General features: G+C 39.4%; 1 protein-coding gene across 17 annotated transcripts; it reads left to right on the top strand.

Annotated features, from left to right (window-relative positions):
• Positions 1-265: 265 nt before the first annotated feature.
• LOC135488848 (rho GTPase-activating protein 8-like) lies at positions 266-23220 on the top strand. Of its 17 annotated transcripts, none has more exons than XM_064773776.1 (19): positions 266-472; positions 1491-1514; positions 3921-4025; positions 5245-5262; positions 5941-5961; positions 7813-7863; positions 9052-9099; positions 11716-11822; positions 12482-12548; positions 12758-12983; positions 13297-13383; positions 13752-13850; positions 14378-14431; positions 16235-16336; positions 17101-17174; positions 17465-17542; positions 17836-17964; positions 18263-18372; positions 18628-23220. In XM_064773776.1, exons 1-19 carry the CDS (start codon positions 418-420, stop codon positions 18793-18795), a joined length of 1623 nt encoding a protein of 540 aa, XP_064629846.1. In that variant the 5' UTR covers positions 266-417; the 3' UTR covers positions 18796-23220. The 17 variants fall into 17 exon arrangements, with proteins under 17 accessions (XP_064629846.1, XP_064629847.1, XP_064629855.1 ...); XM_064773777.1 differs by having other exon boundaries at positions 1494-1514; XM_064773785.1 differs by lacking the exon at positions 14378-14431.
• Positions 23221-23958: the final 738 nt, after the last annotated feature.

Consider the following 23958-nt stretch of genomic DNA (forward strand, 5'->3'; position numbering starts at 1 on the left):
TGCATGAAATCAGAACACCAGACCTGGAGAGACAGCAGATACTGAAACAACCATACCATAACATGCTGCCACAACTAGACACAGTGATAATACAGCATATGCTGTCACAACCAGACTTGAAAGACCAAAACGTGACCAAAACGTAAACAACAACACGTGAGTATGATCTTAAAATAGAAACTTATGAACGGAATTCCACGCCGTGACGTCATTTGCACCGACGAACGGCCATGTTTGATTTCCCCCACTAAATTGGTGGAAATCGGAACTTCAGGGAAATTGCTTTCGTTATGATCATCTGAAATAACCACGGATTTTGGCTGATCGGATCATCTATTTCTCTCAAATTGGTGCTAGAACGTTGGAACAGTAATCCAGCTAATGTAATATGTCCATGGTTGAACATCTATTGTAATAATGGCACATCAATCGGGGTCCGAATCTCTCAGCAAATTTCATGTTGACAAGCCAGGTGGGTGGACATACTTTGCATGTACTGCGTTGTTACGTAGGCTATACACATACAGGACTGAGGTACTCGGGTAGGCCTAGTAGTAGTAGGCTTAGGCCTATTTGTACAATGAATGTGATAATGCATCTGGCCGTTTGGATGTATCATAACAAATGCTTGAGGTCATGTCAGGGAGTTATAACATACTATTTCAATTATTTGACACTTGGGAACTTCGGTCTCGAATATGACAATATGCCGATGCATTGGCCATTGCTGTTGATTGCATGGTTGGTTGGTACGGTTGCGCATAACTGACGTGATCTCTATTATTATTAAGGCCTATCTCCGTCGAAGAAAACACAACGTTGTGCTCAACTACAAATGGTGGATAATCGGGTGCGCAACACAGTGTTTTCTTTGAAGATATACGTTGGCACTAGCACTAGCAGTCATCTCAGTTACTTTCAAACCGTACCATTTTTTATCTGGGACCATAGTTCCGATGTGTCATATCCTAACTATATAGGCCTAATTATGCTATAGATACTGCTCTGGCTATGCTCATCGTGGGGTGATGTGACTGATCCCCTAAATCAATTGCAGAATCCCTGACAAGTGCCAAGGAACAGGTCATCACTGCCAAAACTAGTTTGATGGCTTACCCCTCCTTGAAGCATTTTGAAGCACTTATCAATGTCAGGGATTCTGCAATGAAGCCAACAATGAATAATTGACAATTTCGCACATGCCCAAGTGAAATTAGGCTAATTGACAGCCTTTCCCCTTTGCTTGTTGCTGACTCCCGTGTAGCATAAGCAGTATTCCGCCTTTGATTTTTTACAAGAAATGCAATCCCATGATTCAAGCAACGCATACAATGTCAGTGGTCAGCAAACATATGGATCGAGCAGAATAAATTTGTCCATTCCCTACTGTTGGCGGATTCATTTTCAATTTTGAGTTGAGTTGCCAATTCATGAATTGCAGCATGTTTTAATGTTTGTTCACGAGTGCAATTTCTCTTGCATGCTTGCAGCAGATGTCCGGGAGGATGACGCAGGTAAAGTGGCCATTGCACAATTTCTTTGTGGTGGAAACCTTTTAGGCGTTAGTGATTTATCTATCTCTCTTCTTCTCCATCATTATTTTCAGTTTGTGTTACACTGCTTGGGTGGTTTCCTGTTTGAAAGAACATAGACAATCAAGTTTTTGGCAATTTGGATTCTGTAGATTGTCCAGTCAATTAGTCACCCTTAAATCAAAGAATCAATTCCCCAGCTTGCCAAGAATCACGCATAGAGATGAGAACCAGATCCTGCAAAAAAACAACTGACAGTGACACCTAGACCTAGGTATGGTCAGTGGGGAGGGTGGACGTCGCTCGGCTGTCCATTATGATTACCCACTTTGGCTCAACTGGTCGATCGTCGATAGAAAACATATTTGTTCAGCAGACCCGACTTCGATTACCGATTCACACTTTGTGATCTACATTTATACACGCATTCGTAGCCACAAGGCCTGTGGATGCGATGTACATAATGTATCCTATGCATTGGTTTTATTTCCGAACATTTTATCACAACAGCTGTTGCTCAGCGAGAGCGCAACTATTGTGTCCTATGCCTGATGTGTAACATGGTCGTGAAATCCTCTCATTCATCACCATTCCATAACACATACTCAAGACAATTGTTGATATAAAAATAATCATCCAGGGCTCATTAACCCTTTTGAGTAGGTCTTCAGCAGCAAACAATGTTTGCATTTTTTAGAAGTGAAAATTGAAATCTGGAGAGAACTACCTTTCCAACTTCACTTGAAGGGTCATTACCAATGTTCACAACATTTTGAGATTTTGTTGAATATTGTATAAACTGTCGTACCACGTTGAAGTGCATGGTGATTTGTACCACTTTAGTCAGAATATATCAAGAAAAGAGGCTACTTGGTTTATGTTTTAAAATGAGGGAGGCCTTTACTCGACGAGTCCACATCTATCATAGCTGTTAAAAAAGCTTCAGCGGGGTAAATGAACTCATCTGCATGTGTGGCTGTTGGCTGAGGACAAATCACCAACCTACATGTAATCTAGGGAAATACACACTCGTTCCAGTAGCATCTATTCATAATTTACATATCAATGATTTCATGATGATAATAATATTCTAATTCTATCATGTGTTCAAGCAATCATTTCACCATTCTGATCAGATGTTTTTTTCATCGCTTGGAGATGAGACAACTAAAAAAAATATCCTGCCATGTGGCGGTTCAGGAACAGAACAGATGGATGGATCAGTAATAATAGATTTGCCCTGGCATAAATAAATCATCATCTTGCCTTTGTAGTAAATCAGATCGGATGTACTTGCTCCAATTTGAGTCACAATTTAAAGGCAGAGTCATGCGTCAAGACAGGCTACGCCCTTCCTCCCCTCATTGATCATTTTGGCCCTTTGTGGTGAAAATGTTCAATATGTCCCTTGGACAGTTGTAAAGTATGCCCTCTGGGTCTGAATGAAGGGCCGCAGCTATACAAATGTAGCTGAAGTATTACCCTGGCCTTAGATTGGGCACAAAATACCCAAACGTGTAGTATTATAAGGATTGCCGTCATATTCATCATGGTCACCCTCTCAGAGGAATTCATGATTGATATTTTGTTACTGCTGCCATCACAATGGTCATCCGAAGTCAGGTGGTTGATCAATATTTTGTTCCCATTCGACCAACGTGTTTCATGGTATAGTGTGCTTCTGTCATTTCCCTCATTTTCCCAATGGGCACCGGCAATGTGGCCGGTATTGTTGTGCTTATCGATCTGTGCATATTTGTTTACAATACAATCTTTGAGGTTGATACTGAATGATATGTAGTAGAAATTTCCATTTTTTTCATCTGAATATTTAAAAATTTACATGTAAATCTGTTTGGAAAGAAGTATCAGATTCAGAAGTAGTAAATGACATCCCCTTCCTGCCATTGGAATTTGCATTGCCCACTTGTTGTAGTAATCTGCAGTCATTGACCCAAATCAATGTTGCATTTGACATTTTTAAAACCATATCTATTGCTGCCCATTTGCCATTGTTACAATGGTTGCATACTGGGCGGTACTGGTGACTGGATTTTTTACCATCTGCATCAACTGTCTCAAGCACTCATATTTGCGTGATACGTGAAATCTATCTGGTTGACAAGAGGTTAATAGTTGGAAAATCTTGGAGCGCCCTTTAGTATGTCCTTTAGTCTCATCCTCTTTGTGCTAGATAGTAGCTTTATCATGAATGAAGGAATTGTTGATTTCAGTCTCTAGTTCAAACTAGTTATGAAATTATGCCATGAGGTGTCGTGTCAAGTCCATTGCTAGCAGTCAGAAGAGAATTAAGAGGGGCAACAAGGAGCCAATATTTCCTTCTTCCCTATCTTACCAATAGTTGACACGTGTGTTTGTTGATTTCAGAATCCTCGGAGGGGAGCATAGAGCGAGAGCTGGAATGGACACGTGATCTTGATGAACCACAGCTTGAATTTGATGAAACAGGACTAGAATTAGCAGCAGAAAGAGGTGAGGTATTGACAAATAAAAAAAAACGACATGTGATAGATAATCATTCCAAATGCATCTGTCCGATGGTTGAGTCTGTGATTTGATGGACTCTTGTTTCCTTTAATATACAACCCACCACATACAGTCGATCAACCACCTTCTCAACCTGTTACTGACACTGACACGTCCCTGTCAAAATCTCCAACATGTTTTTCCTTACTCTGGCGTCAGGTCATGTTCAGTGGATCAAAAGGACTGTCAGTTTACTTTTTTTCGTTCAGCAAACATTTTAAAGTCACGAAAAGATGGCTTGATCTTTTTACAGAAATGACAGGGAAATGTTTTGTTTGTTCAAGACTTGAAAGTAGAAGGGTCATGAGAGGACGTTGGAATAGAATTCAATCATTGCTGTATGCTCTGAATAGAGAAAGAGACATTTGATATACATGGCTTTTCAACAAGTGGAAAAAGTAGAACATTGGCGCTTGATTTAAGTCCATTACGACTTCCTGGCTAGTGTATCGGGCAAGAACAACTCATGTGATGCAGATTCTGAGGGCATCGAGGACTGACTGTTCGATCGCTGTCTTGTATTAGATGAATGAATACGCGACTTAATCCACATCTGGTAGTTATAGAAAGAATAATCTGTAGTGTATGGCCGGTATGATTCTGACTGTTCTAGAACTGAGTATTGTTTTTTGTGCTGATCTTAAATCTTATTTAGAACAATTGATACACATTCGATGTGTTGGTAGACCAATTTGTCAATGGCAATGATTTTCTTTCATGGAGAACAACTCTGAACGTTTATCACAAATAATTGCACTTATTGCCTGTGAACTTCATGTACATTTGATTTGTTTCATTGCTGGGAAAGAGCGGATTCTGGTGATTGTGTTTCACTGGATATTCTGCCACGGGTAATTTGCTTGGGACTTTTATGATAACCAAACGACACAATGCAGTGGAAAAATTGGAAGCATCTAATCCCAACAAATCCCAGAGATTACTATTTAGATTACTATTTTGTTACTATAAATAATTATATTGGCAAATACTGACCAATTTTCCTCATTATTATACCGTTGTAAGAGGAGTCCACTGTGAATCATCCATCAGTTACTTGTAAATAAGCAAAGTAAGCCTCCTACCTTCATCCTGTAGTGTCATACTGTATAAAAGATCAAAAAAATTGAAAATTTCTCCTGTTTTCATCTGCGTTCTCCTCTTACAGAAATGAGCAAGGAACAAGGTTAGAATGCATGAAATTTGAATGACATTTTAGTGTTGTTTGTTAGACTTTTTCAGGGCCAACCTGTTTCTCAAACTCAGAAGTTCCTGTTTTATTTTGTTGTTACCTCATATGTATATATAAACTCTTGATCAAGTAATCCTGATTTTCATATTTTCATTTTGGCTGTTTTTCATGTCGATTGCTTTACATTTACATTTGAATTTGAATATGTTGACTTTTGTACAGTAGCGCTCCATCTTGAGCAGGTCCACTACTCAGCCTCTACCAATACCATTGAGCTGATGAGGTTGGGAACATCATCAGCTCAATGGCAGAGCAGTTGACCCGCAATCCAAAGATCTTTGATTCGAAGTGATTACTGAAGAACAAATCTTTGGATTGCTGCATGGTTCCACTGCTCTACCAATGAACGATTGGCGCTGGGAACCTGGCTAGCTCAATGGTAGAGCAGTGGACCGGCAGTCCAAAGATCTGTGGTTCACATCCCAGTCAATCAAGGCAACTTGATTTTCTGTATTTCTTTCATTCTTTCTAAAATGAGCCAGCATTTTCAAAGAAATTTGCTTCGTTGTTCGTATAAAAAAAAAATGTAATGGCATTCACCTTCATCTGTCATGAGTGTTGATTTTGTTTGACTAATTTCATGTTATTCTTGTTGTTACCCGTTGCTTGCAGAGCTGGAACAAGATGAAGAAGGTACTTTGTCCCCTCATTCAACTCATTCACCTCTGTAGTGGTTTCAATAGCATGTCGTGTCAACATTTCATGTTTTGATTTTTATGAACCAAGCTCATGTTTAGCTGCCTGTCCAGCTCCAGGTCCCACCTCACAGGCCTAATACATTTTGAAGAAAGTCTCAGTGAGTCATAGTTTCGACAGATTCAGGCATCTGGCAAAGGCATCAAAGGGGGCGTTGATCTTGGAAACAACTACAAGAGAGATCGAACTCAAGTGCCAAATGTGCATTTAGTGGGCATCTGAGGGCTATGGGAGTATATTTGCTTCTTGTGGAGAGGTGCCCTACAAAATTGTTACTTTCTCAGTCTGACGAAAAGTGGGTGGGCTGTACCCCTAAAATTCATCCCCCCTGAGATTTGTCCAACTAAGCAAAGCAAATTGAATAAGGAAGAGTGCCTAACTAAACTAGTCCGTATTGAATGAAAACTAGCCTCTCAAATCTAAGGTAATTTGTTAAAAATTGCATGATTGTATCAGAAAATATGAGCTTGGTTTTTGGTGTGCTTTGATTATTTCTTACTTCTCATTTAGTGCATGTTCTCCTGGCATTGGATGTTTCACCTCAGTTCATCTTTGCACATTGTACTTGTCTATTCTAGTAGTAAAACTTACTATTATAATTCTGTTATTGTTTTGAGTTTGACTATGTAGTAAGTTATCTGAATATATAGTGCTTTCAGTGATTTTAGTGTGATGAGGAATTCTCATCCTTATCATTTCTTCATGATGTTACCCAGAACTCGAGTTCACATGACTATGAGCCACATGATGTTACTGGATGGTCAAGCTCAGCACTTTCACTCTTGGACCAACACCCGCTTATCAGACTCTCAGAGAAAAAATGCTGGTGTCGTTCTAAATGTTGAAGCATTCAGAGAAGTGATTAGCCTGCTAGAACAGGTTTTTCATCCTCATAGATCTCTTTGTACATGGTTTGGCCGTGAAAGTTAGGCTTGACAGCTCTACCAAGGTACATGACAGAATAGTTCTGCTGATAGATAGAAAGAGTGAATTATAACTATACACCAGATTTTGAAATTTATTTTTTAGTGTTATTTCCACGTACACGTACAATTACGATAGTGAACAAATCTTTTGATATGAGAGGTACACTGACTACTATCTAGCTCTTAGGTGCAGTGCATACTTCACTTCAAGCTGCTTTTGAGGCATACTGAACTTCTAGCGGTATTGCCTCCATAGCCTCTGTTCTTGACGCGTGCTGTTTGGAAGCACATTTAGGGTCGAGATGCTTTTGGGGTTGCATGGTGGCTCTCTCCATGCCATTTTCAGCTGGAATATTGGTTGACCTGATCAGTTTTAAACTACTTTCAAAGCTCCAAGTATAAGTTTCTCCTGTGTTTGCTTTAACATTTTCACTTCTGTGAGATAGGATTGTCAAGGTGGAGGATTGGGATGCTCTTATCTGTCTCGGTAGTGGTATGCATGGTTTTCAACTAATGGGTTGAGTTGTGATAATGTGAAGTACATGTACTATGTTATGAGTTTACTACAATGTATGGCAGTTGCAGGATCTAAAAGGTCATAATATGGGGGGATTCATGCAGAGGGGGAGATCATGAGAGACTAGCCAAAATGTTTTGGGGACAGTGGTAGTACTGGCAAAATCTGGCAGTTGCTGGAATAATAATGGGTGGCCGGTTTCTGGTATTTTTTCGGGATAAGTGAGTTAGACATGTTAGAAAGTTTGTCCTTACCTCAAATTTCATCCTGTATGGATGACTATTGATATTTCGTGAGATTATGTTGCTGCCATCTTTTAAGATTAATGTTTTGTGTTATTTTAAGGCAATGAAAGTCATCACTATCAATCATTTCGATTTCGCAACGGCAACATCGGTAAATTTGCTTCGAATTGTTGAGTATGTGCATGAAATTGAGTGGACCTTCATCATGTGGGATTTGGATTCACAAAATTGAGGATGCTTTGTTCTACAAACTAAATTGACTGAACCAAAGTTGACTCTTTACCATCAACACAAGGAGTGTCGCTGCAATTTCCCTCTTTCCTGCTGAGCACCTCATATAGTGGACTGGTAGAACTTTGCTGAGTTATGAGGTTAACCACTGTTGATTAAAATAGTGGCTGAACTGATGTCGGAGAGATCAAAGTCGGCCATTTTCCCACCACAAGAGGGCTCCACCAGTAGGAGTGCGCGTCTGGAAAAGGGCAAATTGGACGAGACTTTGAAAATGATGGTAATGGGGATTGGGGAGAGAGTTGCCATCTGACATAACTAAAAATTTCGCATGTTATATTCTTGTTTAATTTCTGCATGTCATTCTCTTCACGTTTCAGTTGTTCGCCGTGGTAGTTATGCTTATGATAAACACCGTTCAAGTTTTTGTTACGAAGGTGATCAATGTTTGGTTTGTAGATGACAAACTCACAACTATAGAATACGCTTTCCACTCATGCCACAATCTGCTAGTAATCCTATGAAACACACTCCCTTTGATATCGGCTTGGAAGTATCACTTTCTTTGAAATATCTCACGTCCATATATAAGTTCTGTGAATAAACATGACTTCCTTGATATCAAAATCACTTGATTTTCTTACTCACTGTTGTGATAAATGAAAATTGCAGCACAACTGGGGTCAAAAAGGGGATTTTCAGCATCAGTTTTATTATGAATTGACTGCACGCACAAATGGTAAAAAAACACTGAACTGGGGTTGTTTTCAATTTATCTATTTACATATCATCTTGCACTTTCATATCTAGAGAATGGCTTGATATAGTTGCACTTTAGCAATTAGTCGGATTTGAGAGAAAACATTTTCATTCCACTGTGATTTCGATGAGTTATGCCTGGATGATACAATGGGCTGAAGCATTGATTGTGGCTTTGAGTGGATTTCTTGTGTCAACTAATTATCTCCACACAACCATACATACCTCTGCCTAAATAAAAAAATCTCTAAGTGATAGATTTCTATTACGCATAATCTACATTGTCTTCTAAAGTAACCCTGCTGATAAAATCTTTATTTTGTTAAATTCACTCTTCCTGGGCTTCCAGAGTGGACTGTCCTCGATCTTGATTCACAGAATCGCATTGGAGTGTCAGGTGATAAAATATGCAGAAGATTGGGCTCAGGTCATGAAGTGGACACAACTCGAACAAAACAAAGGGCAAATTTTATAAAAGTTTCAAACAAAAACCTACACAAATGGTGCAAGGCAACAGCCTTGGCCTCCTCAAATTCCCCCCCTAAGGGAATGAGTGGCAAAATTAAGTCAAATTTGAAAAACCTGGCCCAAATGTTCCAAATCTCTGCTCTTTCTAAAAAAACGTTTAGTCCCTTCATCATCTGTGCCCTTAGGTTCGGCCATTCTTTTTCAATTCTTGTTTACCGGATCTGCTAACCCTTATTTTGGTACAATCACTTTCTCAAAATATTATCTTAAATTGGGTCTGAGTTTCATGATATTACCGGTGAACTTTTATAGCTAGATGACTGCGGGTATTGCTTTCTTGTGTTTACTTCAAAAGATCCGTTGAACAGGAAAAAAACGTCTGGTCGAAATCTGAAGGAAAGGGGAATATCACTACAGAAAATGCACAGTCTGTCACAACACTTATACCTCGCATGCTGATTGAGCATGAATAATCAAGATTGATGACTATAAACCGATACTGTTTTCTCTTGCCTACTTGCGCATGTTCTTCCTGAATGAAGTCAGTTGAACCTCTCTAATTATCATAATGAGAATCTCTCTAATTGTGAGCGGTGTTGTCTTTAGAGAACTAGTGGCAGCCACTCATGTATACATGTGGACCGCAGCTTCATGTTCATGAATTTGGTCACTCTTGGGTCGGAAGTCCTCTTTTCCCTTTGATGATTCATGTCACTTCAAATATTCTCATCGACTAGACTACTATTCACAGCTAAATCATGAAACGTGACGTATGAAAAGTGAAGTTATATCAAGAGGCAACCTAAATGTACCAAGTTAATGACTGGCAAGTCTCATGTTCATTGTGAACCTTGCATGATTATATGACAAGTCACACTGATAAACTGGGTTGGCCGTGCAATGGGAATCAGATGCGAGGAAGAAGTCGCATCTATTGAAGTGCAAAGTGGTAGTGGCAATTCTTTTGCAATATTGTCTAAGTCTGGCTGCAACATTTTAATACACCTCAGGCTCAATTGCAATTTGCATGTATCATACACAGTGCCTTGTTTTCGCGGCAGCGGTCTTGAGTTTTCAATTTGGAAATGGACGCTTCGATTCTGTTGCACATGCTGTGTTGGATTTGACCGAACGAAGTCTCGGCAGAAGAGAGTTTTCAGTATATTCTATGCAGACAACTCGTTACGTTTTTAAAGGGGTGATAAGATTTGAAGTTAACAAGTAACAGCACACTGTTCGGTCTCTGTACTAAAGAGACCATAAGGTGAAACTCTGATACCACCCAAAATCTTTGGCCCAAGCCTGCTGGACTTTGAGTTCCGTCTTATGGTCTCGACTTTAGTGCAGAGACCCTCCACTCGAGTGCGGTGTTAATTCCTTAATTCACAATCAGCTTGGACTGAGTATGCTTTTTGCAAGGATCGGGAACTTTTACATTTTGGCACGTACTGTATGTTTGGTCTCATCTTCTTTCCTAACGATTCTTGTTTCTCTTATCAAGAAGGGTTTGATGATATATTTCTCAATTCCTGTGTTCAAATACTAATGGTTTGTTCTCACAATACTAAGAACTAACACGAAATAATAACAGGCCAGAGGTGTGTGGTGCAATGAGAATCGATCTTGAACTAAATATCATAGGAGTTCATACGAGTTCATCCAAAAGTATGTTTCTTAATAAAAGACCAACAATTTCTACTTACCGGTAATGTGAATACTTTTTTCAGACTTTGAAGATGTGTGCCTAGGTATGAACATGTTATGCTGATGGCCTGAAGATATTTTTTTGCAGCTGTATTTTGCATCAAATTCTAATTTACAAATTGGTTCACTTTTGGTAGTAACTTCTAAAGTATTTTATACTGTTCAGTTCTCTGCTTGTTGCAAGGTTGACTCTGCGAACGAGGTTTTAGGTGAAGTTTTTTGTGTCAGCATCCATGAATCGAGTTTCGAGTTGCCTGAACTTTTTTTATGGCAATGCATTACCATGCCAGCTTCATAATGCCATTGCATGATTTATATGGAAATGATATTTCCGGTTAGAGATTGCATGCCTCATTCGCTCATATTGATGCAACTATTGCCATGAATTTCAATTAGACCCCAAGTATAAGAGAAAACCTCATGTTTGGGACCTGTCTGCTTTAAGAGATGCTGCTGACGAAGACTCCCATTATGAGTCTTTGAGCCTGTGTATTATGATAACCTTATGGACAGCTTGAAAAAGAGAACATCAGATGTCAGTCACAAGTACTTGATAAGGTGGATGTTTTTAAATAAAGGCTTGTCTTTATAAATACACTGAAATGATCTGCCTGATGTGATCAGTTCTGTATGTTGAGAGTAGGACGAGTTACCAATTCAAGTATACGTACAAGTATTTGTAGTTATGTTTCAAAAACTAATGATAATGCTGCACTCGCTATTTGATGGCATTGGGAAGAGTCATTCAGCCAAATCCATCAAGATTAAAGAGGATCTTGCCGTAAATTTGAGTTTGAGTTGCTCTAATTGGTTTGTAACTGTGCGATATCTGTCATTGCAGAACTCCAGAATGAGTTGGGAGGTCAGGGTGCATTCAGGAGTGGCGCCATCACGCCAGATGGCTTGATCGATGAAGATTTCGAGGAGGAGTTAGGATCTCCCGCACAGGTGCGTAATTTCTCTCTTAAAGTCTTTCAAGAAATTCTTCCCACTTTGTACCAAGTGAACCAGTGCATTGCAGTTTAACTAGCTGTGCATTGTAAACCGGAAATGTCTTCGTTTCCCCACAGACCTTGCAAAAGAAAATCTAATCAAAATCACTGTTACAACGCTAAATTAAAGATACGCAGATGCAGTTTCACGTTACTGCGAAATTAAATGGCTGCAGATATTCCCGGGTTTATGCAGATATACTCTGTGCATCCTCAGTTTGCTCTCACTTGTGCATCAGTTTTAATATCAGTCTTTATTGATTTATAATCATCCGGTGATTGCAACAGATAATGTCTATAAATTCTGATTCAATCTCCTGCAGATTAGAGTAAATTGATTGAAATAGGCTGAGAATAAATCTTCGCTCTTGGATCAGTTTAAGAGAAGTACAGTCACCTCTCTATTAAGGACACCCCTGGGACTGATAAGTGATGTCCTTGATAGAGAGGTGTCCTGATTATACGGGTCAAATTGTAAAGAAACTACCCATTTGGGACTGAGAGAGTGTCCAGCTGATAGAGGTATCTGATAAAGGAGGTTCCTCGGTATATGAAATGGGCCAGACTCTGGCAAACTTCTTATTAATTTGCTCCGTTTCTCTGTGTGTTTTCTAGGAAGTGGCCACTGACATCGATGCCGACTTCCAGGACATAGCACGCCTCGGCATTGTGCAGGTAGCAGGTGGGTTGATTTACCACAGATTATTTTGTCATCGAGACATGTTGTATGGAATGAAACATCGTCCAACAGATGTATTGTGAATGCGCAGGACTCGTGTGTCAGAGTTTGTGATCTTAGGCAATGCACTTTAGAGATCAAATTAAAATTTTGATAACTTGCATTGGATATCTCTATCAGTGAAAAAATGCATTTGATTTCAACTTTTCTAGGTGATGACAACTACGGGCGGAAAGTCATTGTGTTTGCGGCGTGCCGGATGCCCCAGGCAGCCGACCTTGACCATCAACATCAACGGCTGTTAAAATACATGAAGTACACCCTTGATCAGTATGTGGAGAATGACTACACCCTTGTCTATTTCCATTACGGCTTGAATAGCAAAAACAAGCCATCATTCTCATGGCTGAGGGAGGCATACAGGGAGTTTGATCGAAAGTGAGTATCACTTTTTCACGAGATTCTGACGTTTTGAACAATATTTTACACTTTTAATAGCTAAGATGGGTCGTTTTAAGAATGTGTTCATGCTACACACTGATCACTGATTGTTGCCTCAAGAGCAGGGCATCATTCATCATGTTCATTCAGTCTGACGCTGAGATTATGGTTGTCTTGCCAAAAAACCTCTGCAGTCAAAACAAGGCTAATACCTAATCCATTATAAAGATGAAACATCATAACCAAGGTATTTTAGAATTGTCAACGTTGCCAATTTAAAAACCAATCTGTGTCTACGTCTTATTTTCAGGTATAAAAAGAATCTGAAGGCTTTGTATCTAGTCCATCCAACCAATTTTATCAAGTTCTTGTGGGGCTTGTTCAGGCCAATTATAAGGTAAGGTATTTTTTGAAATTGTGAGTCTAATTAGATGATTGCGTTTAAAAGGGTTGTTGAGTGTCATTCAGAGACAACTTGACCCAAGTGAAAATATGGGAGTTTGATCGTTTGTAAACTTTGTACACTGGAGATAAGTTGTGAGCAGTGGATATCTCTGTAGGGTGGTTTTAAATGCACGTCCATCTGGGCCTGGAGTTGCATTCAGTATGATGGGAGTCTGCCTATACGTGTATTTGTGAGTTGTCTGTGGTAATGTAATGGGAGGGTGGGGGGGATATTTTAGAATGTCTGAATAAATTTGGTCGTAAATTGGCACAAAAGTTGCTTCCATGGGGAAACTAAATTTCAATGCATTCTGCTTCCAGCGCCAAGTTCGGCCGTAAGGTGCAATACGTGAACTATCTGTATGAGCTGCAAGAGTACCTCCATTTCGATCAACTGCCAATACCACAGAGAGTTCGAGAGTGAGTATGCTTGTTTTCATTCCAGCGGCCCTTGGTTTGGGACCTGTCTGCTTCTCCCTGGGGTAGCTGTGCTTTTCAGGGTCTGTAGGTTTTATTTTGGGATTGTCCTGTTCAGGAGTGCTGATGGGGAAACCTCCCCCTATGTCCTACTTTTTGGGTTGAGGCAGTGCTGTCTGTTTTTAACAGCATATCACTGATAGCATGCGGAAGATTAGATAGTCAATTTGATTTCAACACCAGATGCCGACACCAACTTCTTTTTGACACTGTTCATTTCTTTTTTGGTCACGTATGCAACATATTTGCATGGTGAGCTTTGGATTATTTTTTGCTATCACTCGTAAAATGTGCTTAGCTTTGCTGCACATGGGGCACTGCTGGTCTGTAATGTTTTGCTACCAGGATATTTGAACAGTGCTGGAAGTGGAATTGTTTGTAGAATCGTTCGGGAGTTAAAACTAATCCAAGGTCAGGTCATACCTTCAGGTACCTCATATTTCAAAATGCCTGCATGAACTTTTTTACAGATTCGATGCAAAACGGATTGCAAAATATAAACCGAAGGAGTATGCTTCTATCAAGTAAATATACTTGTAGCTATACTAATAAGTGTAACCTTCGTAGTATTGTTATAGTGCATGTTTATACCCACATTAATAGCTTATTCATAGCGGGGGTTGGCATATGCATCACACTTTAGTACTCTGCCTTACAGAGGTATATTTGGTGGGTGATACCTAAGTTTTGGCAAGTTATCTTCACTAAAAGGTAACTTTTTTCACCAGTACAGATGCTGATAAGGTGTCCTATTTCGAATACCTAACCACACTTTAAGGCAAGATATGCCAGATTAGCTGATGTTGGTGTTGCCCATCAACCCAACCCCTGCAGAATTGTATATTTCTCATTGTAGTTTTATGATTATAACTTTGATCAGTCTTTTTTTAAAATTTGTTGTTTTACTGTGCAAACCTCATACCTATAGAGAGGACATATTAACTTGGAACTGTCACCAATGAGCTGGTGGGCCTTATCACGATTGCTGAGATTGATAATGGACGTAACCTGAGGTCTACCATATGACAGTAACAGACCTACAACAAATAGTAGTTGCTATTCTTAAAGGGCTCAAAGGAAAACATTTGCCATCAAATGAAACCTTGTGGTTCTTCGCTGTGACACCAAGGACCACTGCAATCAAAACAAGGCTTAGCGTATTTTCAATTACAATCATTTATATCCTGTGACCCAAGGCCTTTCAGAATACTAAACAATTCAGTTCTGATGTTCCCATCCTGATGACTCTAGCTCTGATAACTTCCCCAGATATCCCTGGATCTGTCTTCTGTAGTTCCAACTTTGGCACAGATAGTTCCTCTCATAAAATTTAGATGACAGCACTTATTATTTGTGACATGTCGCGACCTGTGTGTATATTATTACCACACTGACAGGTCTGAGTGAGCTATGGGCCTAGCGCTAACAACATTAGGTACGCTAATACAATAATATGACCATGCATATCTTTTGTTGTGACAAAGTCCATGAACCACGTAGCCTAAAATTGAGACCGTGCTTGGCCTATGCATGTACTATGATATGTATTGTATGCATCTGAATTCTCAATATTCTGAACTGAAATCTCTGTGTCATTCTACGTTATTCTACGGTCAAACCTAGTCGCAGCAAGTCAATTTCAGTCCTTTGCCTCGTTCAAATTCCATGAAATCTCTGTATATGTATGTCATTATAAAGTCACAGTTACTCCTGGCTTGTCGATTGTTTTAATTTCATGATATGCAGAAAAATGGGACAGATTTTGTCAGTGACGCATATAGACTTTGGTGACTAAATATAGCAGTTTGTGACTGGATTTTCTCTGTGATATATGTGAACATTTGTGATTTTCACATTTCACTTTTCACATTTCATGTGATTGTGAAAGGGCATGCATTTCTGACTGGCTTTAAATTTATGCACAGTGACTGATCTTCGATGTGTACCCCTTTGGAATTTTTGGATGATATTCTGTGTTTTATCAAGTTATGTGTTAATATACCATGTTGCGTGGATGTTGCTGTTGTTGGTGAGTTACCATGTTGATGGGACCTTTTCTTGTAAAGAGTATTATTGATTTTGCACAGGGACCAGGGGTTCGATACACCTTAAGCGATTCCTTATTGCATGTTCTAAGACTAATGTATCCCGGTCCAAGAAAATAGATTTTCTGGAGTTTGTCGAGTTTTTCGTCTACTGTAGTACAACTGCTGTGAGGAGTTGAAGATGAATGTCAAGGGATGCCTCCCTGACATGGGAATCAGCTTTAAGCTGAGCTGTATATGAAAATGACTAAAAGGTTTCAATAGTAATCTCTCTCTGTTTAGCCATGATGATCTAGTGCTGAAGAAAAACAAAGTCCATCCCCGGTCGCAGGCCCAGGTCCATGCGAGTCTACCAGCTCAACAGTTTGGGGTGACTTTACAAATGTAAGTAATTACTTCATTTTAACATCAAAAGTTAATGAATGAGAGGAAAGTTCTCCTGCTAATACAAATGATACTCCAAGCAATGCTAAACAAAAGGTGCAGCCCATACTCCTGGTTAGGTTGATAGGAGGCCAAATGATACAGTTGAACCTCCCTTAGCGGACACCTCTCTATAAGGGACATCCCCTATTAAGGACACTAGTTTTGGTCCCAAATTGGTGGTTTCCATTCAATTTGACCTCTCTAATCAGGACACCTCTCTATTAAGGACAGCACTTGTCAGTCCTGAGGGTGTCCTTAATAGAGAGGTTCTACTGTATTTGGAATGATCGGGTCAGCCCAGTGTGGTTGCAGTCATGTTCAAAGGCGATGAGTCACCTGGAGGACATGTTGACAAATCTAAAGGACACATTTTTATTTGGTGACACTTGACCTTGAAGTCCACATAATTATCGTTTGACCAACAATTGGGGTCATCCTTATAAGGACAGACAGTGCTCGTCATCATATGATGGCAAATATAGGCTTAACTACTCACTGAAACTCGTAGTTTGTGTATTGAAAAAACATGTTTGAGCGGATAAATTCCTGGCGGAAATCGTTTGTGTTTTTCCAGGATCCAGTGGAATACTACGAGCACCCAATCACTAAGTTACTACTGATGCGCTTAACCAGCAATTGTGATTCTTTTACCAAGTTCTTCAGTCTAGTTAGACTCTATGTTATTCATAATGTTATCTTACCTGTCATATTGTTGATTTCAGATTGAAAAATGCAAACCAGGGTGACTGTATACCCCCAGTGGTGCAGCAGACGATAAAATATCTGAAGGAAAAAGGTAGGGTGAATTTCATCAAATATACAAATGTGAGACAAGGATGTTTGATAGTCCAGTAAATATGATTTCCAGGTATTCTGGAGTCCACCTGCGACATAGTTGATTGAATAGAAGTTCAAGAAAGATGTGCAAGGGTCCGAGAATGGAGCTTGATCAATTAATATGTCATTGGGCACTGGACAGAAAGATTTTGGCATTATTTTTGGTAGTGGCCGGTTAAGAACCTCTGTAGATGTAGCCTTTGTCAAAATAGATCCGAAAGATTTACGCGATCTTTCTCTCATATTCAGGCTTGGAGACTGAGGGCATATTTCGGAGATGTGCAAATGCCAACACGGTGCGAACTGTGCAGAGACAATTCAATGAAGGTAAGGACTAGTTTCATATTTAAACAGCTACGAATATGTGTGTGGAAAGATTTTCAATCGGGTATTGATAGAACGGGTGATACCGAACTGAATTATATGACCACTCGGGTAGACCAAAAGTGCAGACTGAGACCCGAGGGTTTTGGACATAAGTTGAGGTCCCCAAACGACGTCGATTTGACAATCAAGGCCCTGCCGCAGTTATTAAATTTCTATTCTGAACAGACTCAGTCAGAGTGAACATCAACCATTTAAAACCTTCCTTGTTAGTCATTACTTTGCTCTCTTTTCAGGGGATATGGTCGACTTCCATGGTCTCGTGGATGTGCACATTCCTGCTGTCATTTTAAAGACATTCCTCCGCGAGTTGCCCGAACCTCTGTTGACCTTTGACCTTTATGACGCTATACTTAGGATACCTTGTAAGTACCAAAGCAACAAAATTGGTGGCCTGTTTGGAATTGTGATAACTCTGACAAAATTGACGTCAGGTATCTGTCAACAGTGCTATACTCTTATGACAGTCAGCCCAGCAAGCCGTTATCCTCACTCGGGCACTGACCAAGCAGTATCAAATACGGCCAAAGCTTTGGTAAGCTGTCAATCTTTTATGCCATGAATGCTTTTTAGCTCCTCTTGAAATCATAGCTTTTGGTATTGATGAGTTTTCATGAGAATTTCTTTTGGTTGTTGTCATTAGAATCATTTGTTCTCTTGCAGCTTATCCGGACCAGGACAAACGCGTCATGGAGACGAGACGACTAATCATTGATGAGCTGCCAGATGACAATTATGACGTACTGAAATATGTCATTTCTTTCTTGACGTTGGTAAGTGTTGTTTTGGGGGGGCAGGGGACATCTACCGAGACAAAAAGTGGCCAGTGGACCAAGTTAGTTATAGCAAGGCGCAAATTTGTTTCTGTCAAGGCTGGACCACCATTAGTTTACATTCTGTGCAGTGATCAAGTTGATGCCGGCATGTCCTAACCATAGAATGGAAAAAACAGTAATAATTGAGAACGGGTCTTGAGTGTATTGAATAGTTTCCTCACTGTGTTTCAAGATATCTTTCCTTCTTTTTAGGTGAAAGACCATGCGGACATGAATAAAATGTCAAGTCAGAATCTAGCAATCGTGTTCGGACCGAATCTAATTTGGCCAAGAAGTCAAGTCTCGCTTACGACAATGACACATATTAATGCATTCACAGAACTCTTAATCTCAAACTATGAGGATATATTCGTAAAGTGACAGTAGCTCCACCTACTGGGTAGGAGGGGGGAGATATGTTACACTAGAACGCAGCTGAACGTCTATTTCGGATAGGTCAGCTTCAGTCAAGCTGTGACATTGGTGAGAAATCCCCATTGGGTGATGTTTTGCCTTTGTCACTTGACTGGAAAAGAGCTACCAGCCTACTAGTCTTAGGAGAATGTGCATCCTTTGCTGTTATGTGCACTGGTTCATCTTGGAGAGGTACCTATTATCTTATTTCTCTCCAGAATGACATTCGGCAAGGCATGCACGAGGAAAATAGGATGTTTTTTTTATGAAGATGTACAAACGACGCTATTTTTTAAGGCAATTTTATGACTATTCATGAAGCCTTCCTACTTGTTGTTACCACAAGCAATAGGGTATTCGTACCAAATATCATGGTTTTGTGTTAAGGTTTTTTAAATCAATAGGCTCATGTTTGAAAGTTTTTTTTAAATGAAAAAAAAACACAAGAAAATCCAATTTTTCAGGCTGCGGTTTTATCGACTGTAAATAGTGTACAGAACTGCTAATTGGGGCTCCCTCATTGAACCCAGTTATCGGCAATATTTTTAGTTGATGTGATGAGAACCTTTCCTTTGCTGACATGCTCGACATTGCAGGTCAATCCGTGTTGTATAGGGCTGTTTAAAATGTTGATTCCTTGGTCACATTTTCATTGGAACTAATATTCTCAAAGGTGGGTCGTGCAAAGCAGACTTCAATGGTTTCAGTATTTTTCTGCGATAAGAATGATTTGCATTCAGAAGTGAGAGCAGCACTTCTTGGAAACGCTGAGAGTCTCCACGGATGTATGCAGAGTAAAAAATCAACTGCCAGTGTTTTTTGAGTGGAAAGGTTTGTATTTACCTTACTTCACAATAGATGTCAATACATTTCTGGTTCTGTTTCCCGCCCCATGGTGGCAGCAGTGTTGAAGAGTCCCTCCCTGAGAGTTTTCTGTTGTCTGCTTATGCACACGGCTCTTGGCTGCTTTTTACAAAGATATCTGCTCACTTCTGTGTTTAACTTTAGAAGTTTACCAACAAGAAGAGATTGTGTTGGCAGTAATTTCATTGTTTGTAATAGAAAACATCACACACGACGTGAAAATTATTCTTACGGGAAAAACAGATCTTCCCTTTGGCACAGCTTTTATCTTTTGTTATACCTCAGTCTTGAGCATGCCCACTCTCAGGTTAGATTATCCATGACGATATCTTCTTATAATCTTGTGGAGTCAAGTTTGGTTCTGAAATGTTTTAGGTTGGTCTATCGTATCAAGCAATGGAGTAAAGACTGGCAGACTTGCCCAGATTCGAATTCTGTCGTTGGTTGTCTGTTTATTATTAGGGCATTAAAGTGTGTAGCTTCTGAAATGGTGACCAAAAAACCTAACAGATTAAAAAGATGTTGCTTAATTGTTGCTCCGAAACTAATGAATAGTATGAGCATTGGTTAGTTTAGTTGGGTTAATTGGAAAAGTTGTACATTCAAAACATTTACTGCCAAAACTTAATTTATTTACTGTACTGGTAGTTTATTAGATGGAGCTTTCAATATGATTTTATCAAAAATGCTTCAGTATTAAGATCACAACATTAAAGTAGTTTGATATTTTGGAAAATCGTTCCTTGGTCAAATTTGTCCACTTGTTAGACAAAATCTGGCTTGAATTTGGAATGTAAAGTGAAATAATACCTGAAGCAGTGTTGCTTTTGTGTTTGCTATATGCCTGATAATGTAGGCAGAGAGTTGGTCTGGCTTTTCATTCGAAGCGTTATTGTATTTTTGTCTGCAGATGATTTGAATTTTTTGTTTTTGCACAATGTTGTGTGTTCTATTGGCTGAGTAATATGTTGTCATTTTGGAGTTCATCACATTGTTGGTATGAATTCGAAAGGAAATACAAATTTTGAGTTGCATTCTGTTAATGATCAGTCAGTTGATGATAAATTGGTGTCTATCGCTGGACCTTTGATGATAGATGGTGACCTTATAGTACCATGTATCAAAAAAAGACTAAAATAATGTAAAACTATGGGGCTGTTGCAATAAGATTTGGGGAAAGGAAAACTAATCAGTCATCAAATACCTGTTGCTTTGTTTGGAGTCATTATAATTACTTGTATATGTAATCTATTTTGCCTTAATGGGCCCCTGTGAAATGGGGTTTATTTTGTGTTTGTTCAAGAATCTCACCTTCAGTTTTGTCTCAATTCTTCTGCTGAGTTATATGTGATTTATAGAGTTTTTACCCAAGTCACAGAGCCGTGGGTAATTACAGTTTTTGTCAAGAAAATGAGGATTCTGTAGTCTTACTAAAGAACTGTTGAGGTCTGCATGATAAGATCACTTGATTTAGCATGCGACACTTTAGAAATAACATAATATGCTATACTGTCACGCAGTATCATAGACTAGAGAACACTTTTTGGCATATTTATGCGTGTTTGTTTTGAGTTGAGATGTCCAGTTTACTAATATGAGTTAGACTGCTAGATTGTGCCATCGCTTGAACTGTTAGTATTTGCATGTTTTATCAATGGAGGAGTAATTGAAGCACTGAGACACAAAATGCCATTTGTCCAGAACTGTATACTTATGCTGAACTGGTTGATCACGTCAGTAGGACAATGGGTGATATGAATAAAGACTAGCAAATGCTTTTACTCTGGTTTTGTACAGGAAGGCCTAGTGTAAATGTACATGGAGATTTAGATAAAAGCATTTGCTAGTCTTTATTCATATCACCCAATGGTGCCCTGTTCGATAAAAGAGCATGGCGCGAGTATTAACATCATTTTAGTGCTTGACTGGGGAGGCTCCAGGGTATCTCAGATCCATGATTCAGTTGGACGGATCGATCGCCAAAGCCTTAGATCAGGATCTGCGATGTTCCTTGAGGTTCCTCGGTTCAAGTGCCAGACCCTTGGTGGTCTTTCCTTTGCAGTAGCTGCTCCAAAACTGTGGAACCAGCTGCCGCAAAATCTCCGTAACATTGATTCCCTCCAGACGTTGAAGTCCCTCCTAAAGGCCCACCTTTTTGCAGTTGCCTTTGGGGAAAAAAGAATACCCACTCGCTGAGTAAATTGGAGCGCTCTACAAATGCCAACATTGATTGATTTTGAAATCTCGGGTCCAAATGCTTCAATTTGTGCGAGCGATACATGTAAATGAATATGCAATCTTATGGTAGCCGTCCACGTCCCTTGACAACTTCGGTTGAATCTTTCAGGCTGGAACATATTCTTGGATCACAAGTTGAGGTTACTCTATATATTCAGGATAATTTCACCGTGTCGGAATAATACTGGTGAGACTCGACACAGGTGTGTATCCACTTTAGAAACCCATCCAGATGTTGTGTCTGTTGACATTGATGTTGTATTAACAGCCCATTTTAGCCCATGTACAGATGAAGATGTCCCTTGATCAAATTTGTTTTCAATGGAGGTATAATCTCATGTTTTAATTCACTGAATTTTAGTTCCTATATTTGAGAAATTGTTGAAATCTTGATTTGCTGACAAGGGATTTCAATGACAGAGAGTAGGGACGAAGGATTTTCACTTTGCCAAATAAAATTTGTTCTTACTGTAGTTCAGTATCTAAAATGGGGCACTGATAGTATGTAGTTGGCTGCTACATGAATGGTTTCCTTCAATCTAGTCATGCGGTCCATGTAAGGGCTGTATCTTGGGTGCAGAGTTATGTTGTACGTTTTTCCATGTAAAAGATTTGTAGATACGCATACGCACTTTCACTGTTTTCTTTGCACTGTACATTGAAATCTCTACGATAAGGAACAATCATTTTATTTCTGCATTGGTGTGGAACATAACGGTGACACAAGCGCAGTGGTAATTCACATTTTAAAATATACCAGCTTCATGCCACAACAGACTTGCCTGAGTCCTTTGGTCTGGTGAAGTTTCGAAGGGAGCTGAAAAGAGTGCCTTTGATCCCTTTAAAAGTATTTCGTCAAACAGCAAATCTATCTATTGCGACCCATATTAAAGCGGTATATTAATTTGAAATACCACTGTGATACATATAGCAAGGAAATGCCTGGGTACTCAGGATGGTTGTGGAATAGTACTTAAAGAGTTTTCAATTGTGTTTGAAAATGGATGACCTCTGTTTCGAGTATGCATTTCGTCATGTTCATGAAGGACAACTAACCCAGGGACAGTTCAAAATCATAAATCTCATGAAAATGGGTATTGGACTTCCCCGCTGTGCCCTTCATGAACTGGTTTGTCTCGGTACCGTCTTGGTCCATGAATGATGCCGAGTAGGGACTTACACTGATATCACAAAAGAGTTGATGTGATTCAAGTCGGACTAAAATGTCTGCTTAAAAGTGTAAGATACCCAGTATTTATTCAAAATATCAATAAACAGCAATTGTCGAAACACCTGAATTTCTTTATCACTTCTTTAAGTTACTCATAGAGAATTGGATAGATAGATATTTGAGCAGTTTTGGGCTGAAATACCCTCAGTGGAGAAGATACCTTCATTAAAACCCTTGAGAAATTTCTATACCGTGACCAGACAAATTTCATGACTGGCTTGTTATTAGCTCAATTCTCCATGGTCGGTGACATTATAAAATGGTTTGACCACAGGAATCCAATGGGAGTGCATTGGTTTAGGTTCGGAGTGTTTGGGATCATGATTATGGCTTACCTGTAACATTTCTTTGAGGAATCATGCTGTGATAAGAGCCAGCTTATACTGACTTCATGCAGGCTTTGACACTTTGGATGGGTGTTTAAACAATTTGGCAGACCAACATCTTCCCATATTATATACCTAGTGTTTGTTTTGATGGTTTAAAGGCCTGTGCTTATATTTGCCTTTCACTTGAGGTAAATTGACCCGTGTCCTTTAAGGGCTTCAAATTCTTATGTAGAGCTCATAAAATACATGTACATGTATGCAGTTAGTCGAGAGAAAACCTATTGGTAATTATCTCAGCGAACGAGTTCGGTAGTTAGTGGGAGGTTGGTAAGTCCAAAGTCAAGAAAGCGTGCTAACAACTTTTTACAAAACAAGATTTACTAGTCTAATTGGAGTTTACTTGGCTTATGAAAATAATAAACCCAAGAGTGATTCATGCGTTAATATGGTAGATTATTGTCCCAGATT

The sequence above is a fragment of the Lineus longissimus genome, chromosome 5, assembly GCF_910592395.1.
Source record: "Lineus longissimus chromosome 5, tnLinLong1.2, whole genome shotgun sequence".
In the NCBI taxonomy this organism is placed as follows: domain Eukaryota; kingdom Metazoa; phylum Nemertea; class Pilidiophora; order Heteronemertea; family Lineidae; genus Lineus; species Lineus longissimus.